The sequence below is a fragment of the Bufo gargarizans genome, chromosome 9 (genome assembly GCF_014858855.1).
Source record: "Bufo gargarizans isolate SCDJY-AF-19 chromosome 9, ASM1485885v1, whole genome shotgun sequence".
Taxonomy (NCBI): Eukaryota; Metazoa; Chordata; class Amphibia; order Anura; family Bufonidae; genus Bufo; species Bufo gargarizans.
In genome coordinates this window covers 78,162,140-78,178,940 of record NC_058088.1, presented here as the reverse complement: position 1 = coordinate 78,178,940, position 16,801 = coordinate 78,162,140, and the positions used below count along the sequence as shown (strand labels likewise).

Below are 16,801 nucleotides of genomic sequence, written 5' to 3'. Positions count from 1 at the left end.
GCCTTCCTGGACTACTGCATCATTATTCAGAACCTTAAACAATCCCTCTAATTACAGTTCACGAGGTGAAATAATGTAACTTGTTATCTCAATTAGAATTCCTGGCATACGTATGAGGCACGGAACATGTTGAAATGGCAATAACATAGTAACGTAGTATATAAGGCCGAAAAAAAGACATCTGTCCATCCAGTTCGGCCTGTCATCCTGCAAGTTGATCCAGAGGAAGGCAAAAAAAATACTGAGGTAGAAGCCAATTTTCCCCACTTAAGGGGGAAAAAAAAGCTCTGCTTTTGGACGCTTTTTGAATATTGACACCACATTTGCTATGCCCCAATCCTGTGAAACACTCTGTCAGTATAGAGTTCTTAAATATCAGAAATAAGGGTCTGGCTATGACCTTACTTAATTCTCTTAGGATACGGGGGTGTATGCCATCCGGTCCTGGCGATTTTGTCTATTTTTTTAAGATGGCGCTGTTTTACTTCTTCCTAGGTCAGACGGGGCACTTTTTATGGGCAATTTACTTTTACATTCTGCATTTCATCTGACAGTTTTTCTTCAGTGAATACAGTGGAGAAAAAAAATATTTAATAGTTTTGCTTTCTCCTCGTCTCTCTCTGCGACTCCCCTCTCATCACTCTGTAAAGGGCCGACACCTTCAGATTTATACTTTTTACTTATATATAATTGAAGCACATTTTAGGGTTAGTTTTGCTCTCTTTGGCAATTAATCTCTTGGTCTCTAGTTTGGCCGCTTTTTTTTTTTTTTTTTTTTTTTTTACGTATTCCATTTTTTTTTTTCAGTGTTTCCGTGCTACCCTCCTGTTTTAAAAGCTTCCTTTTTGTCATTTATTGCTTTCTTTACAGTTCTATTTATCCACATTGGTTTCTTCTTGTTCCTTAAGCTTTTATTCCCATAAGGTATGCACCGCTCACAATTAGATTTTAGGATGCTTTAAAAAATGTTGCATTTTGTGGCTGTATTTTTTTATTTTTGAGGACTTTGTCCCAGTTAGTTGGGCCTATGGCCTCTCTTAGTTGGCTAAAATTTGTGTTTTTGTTCCTCCCTGAAGAAAAACACTTTTTTGTATGCTCTGTGGTACTTAGTAGTGTATTCACTGTCCTTTTTACCTGCAGGTCATGGATGGATTTGGATGTTTCCCTTGTGCTCTGGAAAATTCTCAAAAAATCTGAGACTGATGCCAAATTATTAAACTATATAAAAGCAATGTGTTCTCTACACACCAACAAAATGGTTTACTGAAGGTGCCTATATACCTTCAATAGCTGTTGGCAAAATGATTGACCAAGCGTGTATGTGCCAAGAAAACCAGATTTTCAGATTAGGTGGTTCTCTTAATACATTTTTAAGCGACTGATTCGTGGTACACTACTGCTCTCCCTCTATGTATTCCTGTTGGCCTCTGTTGCCTCTTCATATTTATTTTAAAAGTAATTGATATCGTTTGAGGGGAAATCTGCAAAGGCCAGCAAGGTTTCAATTTTCTTAGAAAATGCTGATATTTCAGAAACAAGAAGTCTTTATGTAGCATGCCATTTGTGTTGTTGATTTATAGATAAGGGTATTTGATAAGGACTGGTTCATAAAATGTTGTGACCTCAGATAAGCTAAATAGGTATTCCAAAAACAATTTTTTGTAAGATTACATTTAATAATGAGCTCCTTTTAATGTAATTTGTGTACATAAGCCAGATTTTCTGCAGTGCAGTGTATTTTTCCACTAGCGGTAAAGGGATAAATGTTGTAGACCATGTAGAGAGTTGAGAACCATCAGTCACAACATTATACTATTGACAGATGAAGTGAATAACATTGGTTATCTTGGGACAATGGAAACTGTCAAGGTGTCGGGTATATTGGGCACCAACAGTCAGTTCTTCAAGTCAATTTGTTGGCGGCAGGAAAAATGTACAAGCATAAGGATCCTAGCAACTTTGACAAGGGCCAAACTGTGATGGCTAGATGACTGGGTCACAGCATTTCCAATAGCAGGTCTTATCGGGCGTTCCCAATATGCAGTGGTTAGTACTTGCCTACAAGTGAGGATGCCCACGTTATACCCAAGGCTCATTAATGCACATTGGTATAAAATACTAGCCCATCTTGTCTGATCCACAGAAAATCTACTATCAAACAAAAAGCTGGAATAGTTAGTTCTAGCTATTGACGAAAGGTGACCGAACAGGGTAGTGCATTGCAGTTTGCTGTGTATGGGGCTGTTTAGCCACAGATTGGTTAGAGTGCCCATGTTGACCACTGTTAAGTGCCTATAATGGCCATATCAGCATCCTATTGGATGTTTGGGTGCATGTGTGTTTCTTACCTGGAAAAGAGATGGAGTCAGGATGCACTATGGGAAGAAAGAAAGACCAACAGAATCAGTGTAATGTTTTGCTGGAGAAACCTTGGCTCCTGGCATTCATGTAGATGTTACTTTGACGCATATCACCTACCTAAAAGATTGTTACAGACCATTTGCACCACATAATAAATGGTGTGAGGAGCATAAGAAAGAGTTCAAGATGTTGACTTCAAAGCATCCCCAGATCTCAATCCAGTTAAGTATATGTGCGATGTGCTGAAAAAAAAAGTCTGATCCATGAAGGCCTCGCCTCGCAATTTACAGGACTTAAATGATCTGCTGCAAACATAGTGGTGTCAGATACCACAGGACACCTTCAGAGTGCTTGACCTGATGGGTCACAGCTGTTTTGGCGCCGCAAGAGGGGTTTGCAAAATGTGATGCAGGCAGTTTCAATGTTGAGGAGGCCTGATCTTAAAATATGAAAAACCCCAAATCCTCTGCTAGGATGAAAATAAGAGGCTACCTAGAGTTTTTCAAGATTTATGGGAGCCGGACAAAAACAGCTGAAACTAGTATTTATTTTTTCTACCTTACTACCCTCTTCTAGTTTAATTTGACTGCCTAGCTAGTAACATGGGAATGGTGTCCACCCAAAAATCTATACACCTGAGAAACCTGTATGTGCTTCTAATCTTGGCTACTATTGTGATATCTTAGGCGTAATTTTGTGTATTTTTTTTTTTTATTATTCTTTCGCAAGACACCTATTCAGTGTTGGTGAAACCACTGGAATGTAGGTTAAGAATTCAATGCACTATGTCGTGATGTTTACGATTTCCTTATAAGCCTCTGTACTCTCACCTTTGTACAGTGCAGCAAAATACTAATACTTTAGATAAGATAATTTTAATCTCATGTTGTGCAATTAATTTATTAAAAGAACAGGAATACAATATACACCCCACAATCAGGGTAGAAATACTTGGGAAAAAAAGGAGTACTCTGAAGGGGATTTCTGAAATAATCTACTATGTTCCTTTAGCCCTTTGCTGGTAACATGGGAGGCAATAGGGTTGTGACTTGTAATTTGGGCAAATATACACCCATTAATACAGGCTGGCCCTCTTTCAGAATTTTTGGCGGCCCTTTTTTTAATATATATATATATATATATATATATATATATATATATATACACACATAGTGGTCTCGGGCTGCAATTATAATGTTGGCCATTTTTATATTTTAGGTGAAAATGTTCTAAGATCTGAAATGAATAAAATCTTAAAGCTGCCAAATTTTGGTTGGCTAAACAAACAAGCAACATCTGGTGATTTTTGTTTCACAGATGCAACTATACCCGTTTTAGCCCATATTGGCCGTTACAGTTGCTCAAACTGGCTATACTAGGACAAAAGGACAATGACAAAAGATCTTTCTGGGAAAGTTCTTTCAAAGAGTTCTGTTGTCAGACTATCGGACAAAATTATTAAACGTGGCCGACTTCTTTGCAAATGATCTGTCATTGGTCGGCAAAAAATATTTTGTTAAATTTCAACGATGAACGTTTGTTTTTGTTGAAATCATCAGTTTTGATCAACTTTAGGCTAATGTGCACGGACACCTTTAGCACAGGCTTCTGCTTCACAGCAGAGGACGGAGGAAGCACCAATCTTGGCTGTTACCCATGGTCCATACCACAGCATGATCAAAGGAGAGTACCCCCTATGGTCAGCTCACCAGTTTTCCCAGTGACCTGATCCGAGATTGGGGATGCCATCTGCAGTCAGCCCTGAGGACCTACAAAGGACCCCTGGGTGACTGTTTAGTAAGCCTACTGTTAGGGCAACCCAAGTGTGCCCTAACAGCAGCCTGTGTCATAGTGACAGGGGTATGCTAATACATTAAAAGTGTGAAATAAAATAGTAATCTCATAATCCCATTGTATGTATGTATGTGTGTGTGTGTGTGTGTATATATATATATATATATATATATATATATATATATATATATATATATATATATATATATATATATATATATACACACACAATGGGTATATATGTACAAAAAGCACAAATAAAATAGTAATCTCATAATCCCATTTTGTGTGTGTGTGTATAAATATATACACACACACAATTTACACACACACAATGTGTATGTACAAAAAGCACAAATAAAATGGGACATAATATAAAATGTTATTGTGCATACATTTAAAAATTATAAAAAATAAAGTACATATTAGGAATCTACACAGCCATAATAACCAGAAGAATCATTTCAATTGTCAGGTTATTTAGTGTAAAACATGAACAGCATAACATTCTTTCTGCAGGGGAAAAAAAAATATCAAATTACACCTTCATTTATATGTAACCCTGAACAATGCAAAAAAAAAAAAAACTACAAATGCTCCTGCATAATGCCAGGCCTCAGACCATTAAGTCAATGAAAATTTAAAACTGGTAATGCCTCATGCTAAGAGGCAAAACTGAACACACAAAAAAAATAAAAAAATTTTTGCTTGTCATTGAGATTTTTTCAGGCCTGGTCATTAAGGAGTATAGAATAAGTATTTTGCTATTGTATGACCCAATTAAATGGGCACCTTTGTTTGGCACTTAGAGTTACTGTATGGTATGGCTATTTTGCCAATTGTAAGGGCGGTACTGCTCAGGGCACTTCTGGAACAATCCAGAATGTGAATGAAACCTGTGTGTTTTTATTAGAGAAGTGACTTTCAGAATTCACTTTTTGTACATAGCTATCCCATTTCTTTCTTTATTACTTTTTAATACGCCTATTTGTTTTACCAGTTTGCTTGTGCTGTTTAAACTGATAAATCCTGGGTAAATTTAACCGGTAATTTAACCATATCTGTTAAAGCAATATTTAATGTGTCGGCCAGAGACGGCTCTGTCTAGAAGTACTAGAAGAAACTCACTATCTGTCATGCTTGTGTTAGGTAGCTGGCCTGCTGATATCAGACTATACAAGCACAACAGATTGATTTGTAATATGAGTGACTGGCACAGACTATCTCTGGACGTTCTTCTGCGCTTGTGGAATTTGACCATTTGTACAGATCCATATTTACACCTGGGTTGTATGCACCTGTCCACAAACAGTAGTTGGTTAATTCTGGAATTGATTTGTAGAAACTCGTAATTCTTTTTCCGTATTTCAGTATAGGATATTTAATTAGAGCATAAACCAAAGGTACAATTATAAATATATCCCTATCCCAAATGTTGTATATAATCGTGCTAAATTCAACACAAAAACGTGGTGGGCAGAGTCACCAAACACGATTACCAGACTCCAACCTACTTCCCCTTAGATCGTCTACCAGCATAGGTTTAGGTTCATAGCGATGAGAGGATAAGGGTTTATACCTGCACAGAGTCACCAGGCTATTGTAGCCCTAGATTGGCCCTTAGCACAAGTATCTTCTCTGAATAGTGTAAATGACAATTAGTGCACTTTCATTGAGTAGACCCTTGGTTTGTTGTGAGTCACGGGTAACCCATATATGAACCAAACCTCCCCGCTATGAATCGGAGGTAAACCCAGTCGGCTACACAACTTACTCTGTGGGGCAACAAAGGAGGCATTTACCATATGGGGGACTATAGATGGTGTAGAGGCAGCGTAATGGTAGGGGTAGGGCTGGAAACGTGAGGAGTCTGATATCTGGCATATTCAGTGCAGAGGAGTCATGGATGGAAGAAGTTTTCATGGCGATCCGGATTGCATGGCATTACAAATTTTGTCCTGGGGCCCATATGACTCTAGTTACATCCTTGATATGGGTATCAGTTATATGATATGGATTTGCCAATATAAATATTGCTATTCATTGAATCTAATAAGCAGCATGCAGTAAGCTGTAAAGCTCCCCAGAGTGGTGGCTGCAGACAAGACTTTGGCAGTGATTTTATTCTACTGAAATATGCCTATTTCAGGAGAAAATGGCAGCGCAATGGTTGGTTGCGCCGGTAACTGCAACTTCGCCGCACTCATGGCAGGTTTAAAATTGTGGGCAGGGAAAAGGGAGGTGCCGGCAGGCCCGTCTCGATTACCATTTTCTACGCCTGTTTCGGGTGTAGATAAAGGTCAAAATGTAAAACCGCTCGGAAGCTGTCTTGCATTTAGAAGTGGAGGCAAGGAAGTTATAGAGAGGCCTGCATCTCTTCATAACTTCGGCGGCTCCACTGCCAGTGCAGGGCTTTATTAAGACCTGCGTCTAAAACACCAGACCGAATAAATGTGCCCCTTTATATTTTTTTAAAGGGGTTGTGAAGAGATTTTACATTGATGACCAATACAGTTGCAATAAAAAGTATGTGAACCCTTTGGAATGATATGGATTTCTGCACAAATTTGTCATAAAATGTGATCTGATCTTCATCTAAGTCACAACAATAGACAATCACAGTCTGCTTAAACTAATAACACACAAAGAATTACATGTTACCATGTTTTTATTGAACACACCATGTAAACATTCACAGTGCAGGTGGAAAAAGTATGTGAACCCTTGGATTTAATAACTGGTTGAACCTCCTTTGGCAGCAATAAAACCAAACGTTTCCTGTAGTTGCAGATCAGACGTGCACAACGGTCAGGAGTAATTCTTGACCATTCCTCTTTACAGAACTGTTTCAGTTCAGTAATATTCTTGGGATGTCTGGTGTGAATCGCTTTCTTGAGGTCATTCCACAGCATCTCAATCGGGTTGAGGTCAGTGACTGGGCCACTCCAGAAGGCGTATTTTCTTCTGTTTAAGCCATTCTGTTGTTGATTTACTTCTATGCTTTGGGTCGTTGTCCTGTTGCAACACCCATCTTCTGTTGAGCTTCAGTTGGTGGACAGATGGCCTTAAGTTCTCCTGCAAAATGTCTTGATAAACTTGGGAATTCATTTTTCCTTCGATAATAGCAATCTGTCCAGGCCCTGACGCAGCAAAGCAGACCCAAACCATGATGCCCCCTCCACCATACTTTACCGTTGGGATGAGGTTTTGATGTTGGTGTGCTGTGCCTCTTTTTCTCCACACATAGTGTTGTGTGTTTCTTCCAAACAACTCAACTTTGGTTTCATCTGTCCACAGAATATTTTGCCAGTACTGCTGTGGAACATCCAGGTGCTCTTTTTTGCAAACTGTAAACGTGCAGCAATGTTTTTTTTGGACAGCAGTGGCTTCCTCTGTAGTACCTCCCATGAAATTAATTCTTGTTTTAGTGTTTTACGTATTGGAAATTCCCTAACGGGAATGTTGGCATATGCCAGAGACTTTTGTAAGTCTTTAGCTGACACTCTAGGATTCTTCTTCACCTCATTGAGCAGTCTGCGCTGTGCTCTTGCAGTCATCTTTACAGGATGGCCACTCCTAGGGAGAGTAGCAGCAGTGCTGAACTTTCTCCATTTATAGACAATTTGTCTTATCGTGGACTGATGAACAGCAAGGCTTTTGGAGATACTTTTATTTATGCAAGTCAACAATTTAATCGTAGGTCTTCTGAGAGCTCTTTTGTGCGAGGCATCATTCACATCAGGCAATGCTTCGTGTGAAAAGCTAATCCAGAACGTGTGTGTGTGTGTGTGTGTGTGTGTGTTGTGGTTTTTTTTTTTTTTTTTTTTTTTTTTTTTTTTATATTTATAGGGCAGGGCAGCTGTACCCAACACCTCCAATCTCATCTCATTGATTGGACTCCAGTTGGCTGACACCTCACTCAAATTAGCTCTTGGAGATGTCATTAGTCTAGGGGTTCACTTTTTCCACCTGCACTGTGAATGTTTACATGGTGTATTCAATAAAAACATGGTAACATTCAATTCTTTGTGTGTTATTAGTTTAAGCAGACTGTTATTGTCTATTGTTGTGATTTAGATGAAGATCAGATCACATTTTATGACCAATTTGTGCATAAATCCATATTATTCCAAAAGATTCACATACTTTTTCTTGCAACTGTAATCAGGATATTAAAGGGGTTCTCCAGGAATTAAGAAAATTAAAATATGTAAATATTACTTTATTAATATATTCTAATTACCTTTAATTATAATGGCTCGTTTTGTCTAAAGAGCAATACATACCTTGGTTGCCTTGCCAACATGACGTCTGAATCAGATGACCTGAAGATTTCTATCATGTGACGAGGGGTGGGCTATTTAAACATATGTTGATATTCATTTCATTGCCATTTGCCATTTGCATGAGTTTGAGAAAGGCACTTGTACGTGCCGAAACGCGCGTCACTTCTATCCAAGAGTGGCGAATAAAATATTGATAATCATACCATCAGGAGTGCCGACCTTTTCTTCGTATCAGGTAGTCACACGTTGTGATGGCAAAGGAAAAAAAACTCTCCCTTTTTGAACGTGGTCAGGTTGTTGAACTGCATAAGCAGGGTCTCTCACAGCACATCATCGCTGCTGAGGTGGGATGCAGTAAGAGTCATTTGGAATTTCTTAAATGATCCTGAGGGTTATGGAACAAAAAAGTCAAGTGGAAGACCCCAAAATTCATCAGCACCGAGCCGGAGGATCCAATTGGCTGTCCATTAATATACTGGACGATCCTCGATCCAAATTAAGGCCCTTGCTGGTGCTGACTGCAGCCCCATAACCATCAGACGGCATCTGAAACTGAAGGGCTTCAAAAACAAAAAAAATTCTTCAGACCTCGTCTCCTTGAACGCCACAGAACTGCTCGTTTGGACTTTGCAAGAGAGCACCAAACATGGGACATTCAAAGGTGGAAGAAAGTTTTATTCTCTGATGAGAGAAAATTTAACCTTGATGGTCCTGATGGTTTCCAACGTTACTGGCATGACGAGCAGATCCCACCTGAGATGTTTTCTATGCGCCACAGTGGAGGGGGCGCCATAATGGTCTGGGGTGCTTTTTCCTTCAGTGGAACAATGGAGCTTCAGGAAGCGCCAGGGGCGTCAAACGGTCGCTGGCTATGTCCAGATGTTGCAGAGAGCATTCCTCATGGCTGAGGGCCCTCGTCTGTGTGGTAACGACTGGATTTTTCAACAGGATAACGCTACAGTACACAATGCCCGCAGGACAAGGGACTTCTTCCAGGAGAATAACATCACTCTTTTGGCCCATCCTGCGTGTTCCCCTGATCTAAAACCAATTGAGAACCTTTGGGGATGGATGGCAAGGGAAGTTTACAAAAATGGACAACAGTTCCAGACAGTAGATGGCCTTCATGCGGCCCTCTTCACCCCTTGGAGAAATGTTCCCACTCACCTCATGGAAACGCTTGCATCAAGCATGCCGAAACGAATTTCTGAAGTGATAAACAATAACGGCGGAGCTACTCATTATAGAGTTCATGTTGGGAAGTTGGATTTCTGTTTTGGGGGGGGTTTAGTGTGTGTTTTTTTTTGTTTTTTTTTTGGAGGCGTGGTCCTAAACTTTTGATCAGCTGAAAAACAGCCTGTTTCAGTTTATTCGTTGTTTTCATTAAATTGAATGCTCAAAAAATGTTTGGTCTCACTCCCATTTCTTCTTGTTGCATGTTGAAGCTCTACTTGGAACCTTGTTAGGATCCAGCCATGCTAAATATGATTTTTTTTTTCGCCATTTTTTTCAAGTGGTCCTAAACTTTTGATCAGGACTGTACAAACACACATAAATACTTGGCTTTATATATTAGATTATTTAGGTATTTTCATTTTCCTAATTCCTGGAGAACCCTTTTAATAATACCTGATCAGTGGGGATCCAACACCCACACTCCCACCAATCGGCTATTGGAAGAAGAGGTGGCACTCCATGTGAGCACTTCTTCCTCTTTATTAAACTAGGTGTAATCTCCCTTGCGGCAGTGGCGTAGTAAAAGTACTCGCTCCATTCAAGTAAATTACATTTGCTTCAGAGATGCTGGGTAGTGTCATGAAGAGGAAGTAGCACTCGCATAGAGCTCCACCTCTTCTTCAAACATTTGATTGCTGAGATGCTGGGTTCTGGGCCCCAGCTGATCTGATATTAATGACCTATACTGAAGATACATCATCCAATATAAAACCCCTGCAAAACCCCTTTTAAGTCTAGATCTATGCAAGGAATTTTCTGCTTTGTATTGGAATAATCGATTCTTCTAACTAAATCAAGATATATTATGAAGTCAATTTTGGATGAGGTCTTATAAGATGTAGATATGAATGCAGAAGATTTATAATGTGTATTCAAAGATGCTGATGGCTAATATACAGACTAACCCAAATATTCATGTTGCCATGGATGAGGAGGCAGAAGACCTTGGGAAAAAAATCACATTACCTTTACTTAGCCCTCATGATTTTCTTGTGTCAGCAAGTGATAGTGCTCACCTGAACGAGCCTTACCCATCTACCCGCTTCTACCGTACTTTGCATATTTGAGTTTTCTGCCGCTGAAGCAAATGGTATGAATGACTTCTGCAATACCTGGGGAGAAATTCTAAGTACAGTATACATAGTTGTACTTGCGTTGTCTGTAAAATTGAGTGCTTTCAATGGCACTTTTTGGGATCCTCTGTCCTGTGAAAAAGTAAGGAAGGGAATAGAGGCCGACATCACCTTCTGGCTCCTTGCAACAGAACCAAAGTCCTAGCATGTTGATCGCACCAGACTTAGAAATCTTAAGTTAGTGTGTATACTTTATTAGTGTTGAGCGCAAATACTCTAATCGCGAATATTGGCACTTATTTGCGAAAATGCTGAATATAGTGCTATATACTCAAAATCGCGAATATTCAATTTATTTTTATTTTTTTCATCAGTACTACTGCTTCTTGCTTGTGGGCCAATGAGAAGGCTGTAATATCTTTGTCAGAGCTTGGCCACATCCCTAGCAACCAATAGACAAGTTGCCTACCTCTTACTATATAAGGACCTCCCCAGCAGCCGTATTTTGCAGTTCTGAGAGAGAGAGAGAGAGAGAGCAGTGACATTGTTGTGCTCTGTGGTTTCATCTGGGTCCTATTCCTTATCCAATTACATTAGATAGTTAGTTAGCTCATCTATATGATACAGAGCGTTAGTGGGAGATAGTCAGTGTAGGTTAGATAGTGATATAGTGTAGCTGATGGTTCCATTGCAGGGTGTTGGGTAGTGTGATAGGGATTAGTGTCTTTGTCTTTCCTCTTTGGAAAAAAAGAAAGAAAGTCAAGTCATTTGCTGTATGTTTTTCTGAAGAGAGAGAGCTATTTCTCTGCTGCCAATACATACAGTACAGACCAAAAGTTTGGACACACCTTCTCATTCAAAGAGTTTTCTTTATTTTCATGACTATGAAAATTTTCGATTCACACTGAAGGCATCAAAACTATGAATTAACACATGTGGAATTATATACATAACAAACAAGTGTGAAACAACTGAAAATATGTCATATTCTAGGTTCTTCAAAGTAGCCACCTTTTTGCTTTGATTTACTGCTTTGCACACTCTTGGCATTCTCTTGATGAGATTCAAGAGGTAGTCACCTGAAATGGTCTTCCAACAGTCTTGAAGGAGTTCCCAGAGATGCTTAGCACTTGTTGGCCCTTTTGCCTTCACTTTGCGGTCCAGCTCACCCCAAACAATCTCGATTGGGTTCAGGTCCGGTGACTGTGGAGGCCAGGTCATCTGGCGCAGCACCCCATCACTCTCCTTCATGGTCAAATAGCCCTTACACAGCCTGGAGGTGTGTTTGGGGTCATTGTCCTGTTGAAAAATAAATGATGGTCCAACTAAAGGCAAACCGGATGGAATAGAATGCCGCTGCAAGATGCTGTAGTGGCCATGCTGGTTCAGTATACCTTCAATTTTGAATAAATTCCCAACAGTGTCACCAGCAAAGCACCCCCACACCATCACACCTCCTCCTTCATGCTTCACGGTGGGCATGTAGAGTCCATCCGTTCACCTTTTCTGCGTCGCACAAAGACACGGTGGTTGGAACCAAAGATCTCAAATTTGGACTCATCAGACCAAAGCACAGATTTCCACTGGTCTAATGTCCATTCCTTGTGTTCTTTAGACCAAACAAGTCTCTTCTGCTTGCTGCCTGTCCTTAGCAGTGGTTTCCTAGCAGATATTCTACCATGAAGGCTTGATTCACACAGTCTCCTCTTAACAGTTGTTCTAGAGATGTGTCTGCTGCTAGAACTCTGTGTGGCATTGACCTGGTCTCTAATCTGAGCTGCTGTTAACCTGAGATTTCTGAGGCTGGTGACTCGGATGAACTTATCCTCCGCAGCAGAGGTGACTCTTGGTCTTCCTTTCCTGGAGCGGTCCGCATGTGAGCCAGTTTCTTTGTAGCGCTTGATTGTTTTTGTGACTGTACTTGGGGACACTTTCAAAGTTTTCCCAATTTTTCGGACTGACTGACCTTCATTTCTTAAAGTAATGATGGCCACTTGTTTTTCTTTACTTAGCTGCTTTTTTCTTGCCATAATACAAATTCTAACAGTCTATTCAGTAGGACTATCAGCTGTGTATCCACCTGACTTCTCCACAATGCAACTGATGGTCCCAACCCCATTTATAAGGCAAGAAATCCCACTTATTAAACCTGACAGGGCACACCTGTGAAGTGAAAACCATTTCGGGTGACTACCTCTTGAAGCTCATCAAGAGAATGCCAAGAGTGTGCAAAGCAGTAATCAAAGCAAAAGGTGGCTACTTTGAAGAACCTAGAATATGACATATTTTCAGTTGTTTCACACTTTTTTGTTATGTATATAATTCCACATGTGTTAATTCATAGTTTTGATGCCTTCAGTGTGCCCCCAGTATAAATAACGGCTCCCCATCTCTGGTAGTGTTGACCAAAAACCAAAAAACAAAAGAAAACGCCCCACAGTGAAGTGCAGGAACACTTTCTCTTGCTCTACATTGGAGGCAGCAGGACCTTATGCTCCCAGCTTAGCAATGTCCCACGATCACACGGAGAGTGTCTTGTGCAGCTGCCTGCAGTACGGAGCAAGTGTTCCCATCTGTGCTTGTGGTGTGGTCAGTATGTTAGATTATTTTTTTTTCATAGCATACCCGTTTTAACGGTCATTAGAGGGTTGCACTTCTGTCTAAAACGGCTGTTAAAAATGGGCCCGATTTTCAATGGGGTCTATCTAGTGGTCAAAAATAGGACATGTCCTATTTTTGGATGTCAATTATTCACTTGGCATTTAAAAACAAAACAAAACGAAAATGGCCATGTCATGTAAATGGCCTCATAGATTTAGGTTCTTAAAATGGCTGGTAAAAAATGGCAGTCTTGTGAAGGAGGCATAACTTTTCACCTTTCGGCTCACCATAAGGAAGTCAAACGGTAGTCCACAGCGGTTTTTGTAGCTGGGGATAGTGTTTTGATGTGTATTGCCTTCGTAGAAGGGTGTAAAGCAATCTTGTACGTACAGACTGTCTTCAGCGTACAATGTTTAGCTCCTTTTTTAACTGATTTGCTTGTTTCCTACAGAAAAAGTTAAAAGACGAAGCAAAGAAAGCAATTGGCCGACTGCAGCTTCGCACCATCAAGCAAGGAGATAAGGTAATATTGGCTGGAAGGATGGTAGACCTTTAGAGCATGCCATGCTAAAAACCCATTATTCTTCCCATATCACAATCCATGCATATTTAAATCATTTTGACTGGATCACTGCTATCTGTTACTAAAGCTTTCCGTTCTGTTTCTGAGATGAGGTCTCTGTGTCTGCTTCGCGTCACTCTGGGTACATGACCTATATATGAAGATATATATATAAAACGCGTCCACTGTGCGCATTTTGAGACCCATGCTGAGAGCTCTGAACAGGGATTTATGACAGCAATTTATTGCAAGGTTTTTTTTGTTTTGTTTTTTTGGTCAGACTAGCTAAACCTGTAAAACCCCTGTTTTAGTCTTATGTAATGCATGTTATCATGGAATCCAGGATTTTCTACAGTAAAATTGAATCTGGTTACCTCGGGATCGCATTGTATTGGCCATTAGATACTGCATATCAGATAAAAACACGGAACCGCTTTAATTACTTGTTTGGTCTGGCTCCTGCTTATAGACCCTAAAAATCGCCATAATGAACAGACCTGTGACAGATTACAGAGTATCAGGCAGATAATCCTTAACAAGCATTCGTAGGAAAGCTCATTAGTGATTATCTACCGTTGAAAAGGTGCCACCGATTACCTAATGAACAAGTGAAACGCTCATTCATCGGGTAATAGGATCGCTTGTGCGGTCACCTAAATCATTGTTTCCCAGCACCAGGTCACTGTGTCTAAATGGCGCTCTGCTGCCGGCAAATAATGATTCTGTATGCGGACTGGCGATGGCATTAGCGATCACTTCTCCCTAAACTGTGGAGGAGATCGCTGCATGTAAATACAGAGGTCTTCTTCACTCAGGAGCTTGACAGGAAGAAACGCTTCCTTCAAGACAATTGTCTGCTGAGCAATGTAAAGGGGCCTGAACATGTTTTTTTTTTTTTTTCCTCATTGCTTAATTTCATACATTGTACCAACATATGCCACAGTGCTGTATGACATAAGAGTTCTCCAGGCCTGTACCCAAGTCTGTTTCAGCTAACCTGTGGACAGAAGACACTTTGAGCGTACTTACCTTTCCATTGCACCACTGATTCTGCGATCTAGCCCAACTGGCTGCAGGCTCTTCTGATGTTGTGACCGGATGTGCTCCTCTGTCTTCCTGTTTAGCTAGGTCTACATTATGTAGCAGAACAGGAAGAAAGAGGAGCACATCCGGTCCCAACGTCAGAAGGAGAGCACCTAGCCAGTCGGACGGTCATATGATCCCAGCCCGGATCATAGAATTGGCGGAGCAACAGAAGGGTAAGTATGTATTAAGGCTAGTTTCACACTAGCGCTTTGAGAACTGGACAGCTGTTCCACCAGGTAACTCTACATTTTGGCATTGCGGGAAGCTACTGCATGCCATCCGGCCCCATTCACTATAATGGGGACCGGTGGAGATCTAGCTCCAATCCTGAAAATATGCCCAGAATCAGCTGGACTAAATCTGGCCAATTCTCGACATGTTTGCTGGATTGTGGCCAGATTTCCACCGATCCTCCAATATAGTGAATGGGGCTGTTAGGTATTGGGTAGCACCCAATAGTGCCAGATCCAGAGCTCTCAGGCAGGCTGCCCCATTTCAGGGTTTGGATAACCCCTGTAAAGTGTCATTATAAAAAAAATGTCGGCATGTTTTGGTTGCCTTTAGAGATTTCCATATCTCAGAAACTTTGAATTTGGAACAAACTGATTGGAACCTTTAAAACTACAAGAAACCAACCTTTTGGATTTTACTCATAGAGATAATGTTACATCTGCTGACGTAAATTTAGGTTGCTTGAAAGAAGGTCAGTTTTTAGTGTGTCTCTTGAGCCTGACATAGTAACCCACTCAAGGGTGGTGCAGTAACGGATATGTACATAGCACAGTTCAACTGAATTTTGACAAGGCATAGTGGTTACAAAAAGTGCCACTGAGCTTGGTAGTTAGCGATTGATCACACATCTTGGCGGTTAGGCTAGTTTTGCACGTGTCAAAGAAATCTGGCAGGCTTCTCTGGCAGAGAACAACCTGCTGGAGTTCTCTGGATCCGGCATAGCTGGTTAGTGCTGTATACCCACCAGACCTCATTGACTATAATGGGATGTGGCTGGGTTCCAGCCGCGCCCTGGAATATATGCTGGCATTTGGCCAGACAAAAACATTGCGTGTAGCAATTTTTGTCATGCCAAATCCCAACTGATATTTTGGAGTGTCCAAATCCCTGCCGCATCCCATTATGGTCAATAGGGTTGTGTGGACATGAAGCACTATCCAATAAAACAGAAAATTCCAAATTGTCAATCCTACATAGTTAATATGGTTGAAAAAAGACATAAGTCCATCAAGTTCAACCAATCCTACTATGAGCCGTGCAAGTTTCGGGTGTGGTGGATCCTGTTCACACAAAGTTTCAATTTCCAAGGTAAAGTAAAAACAGCGCTGCTCCCAACAGATGCAAGTCCGACCACTCCAAGGGACGTTGACACTTCACAATGCAACCAATCACTGTTCAAACAGTGCTTCAAATCACGTTTCCACTTGTCTCTCCTATAAATAAGACAGAGGAGCAAGGGATAGTGAAGCACCACAGTAGATATCCTAAAATAAGCATTTATTGTACTCACAAGATCATAAGACACAGGCATATCAAGTACTTAGACCGGAATCCTATCTAGAGCCCGACCTGGGTTTCACCTTCGCTTCGTCAGGGGAGTATGTCCCACCTTTCGGGGGTGTATCTTTTATATACACATGGAAGTTATTCCTCCCTCCACTTGTCTAAAGACTGCTTTAGACAGGTGGAGGTAGGAGTAACTCCCATATGTTGGTGGTTACAGTTTGTAAAAAGCACACAGCTTGGCAGTTACAGTCTCCAACGAGCACACAGCTTGGTGGTTAGTCTCT

At 40.6% G+C, this 16,801-nt stretch overlaps 1 protein-coding gene across 1 annotated transcript in view; it reads left to right on the top strand.

Moving 5' to 3' along the window:
- RNF128 (ring finger protein 128) overlaps positions 1 to 16,801 on the top strand; it is a 74,606-nt gene that overhangs the window by 41,126 nt on the left and 16,679 nt on the right. Inside the window, exon 3 of the mRNA XM_044268661.1 lies at positions 13,803 to 13,874. Coding sequence (XP_044124596.1) covers positions 13,803 to 13,874 — 72 coding nt within the window. The remainder of the gene's footprint in view (positions 1 to 13,802; positions 13,875 to 16,801) is intronic.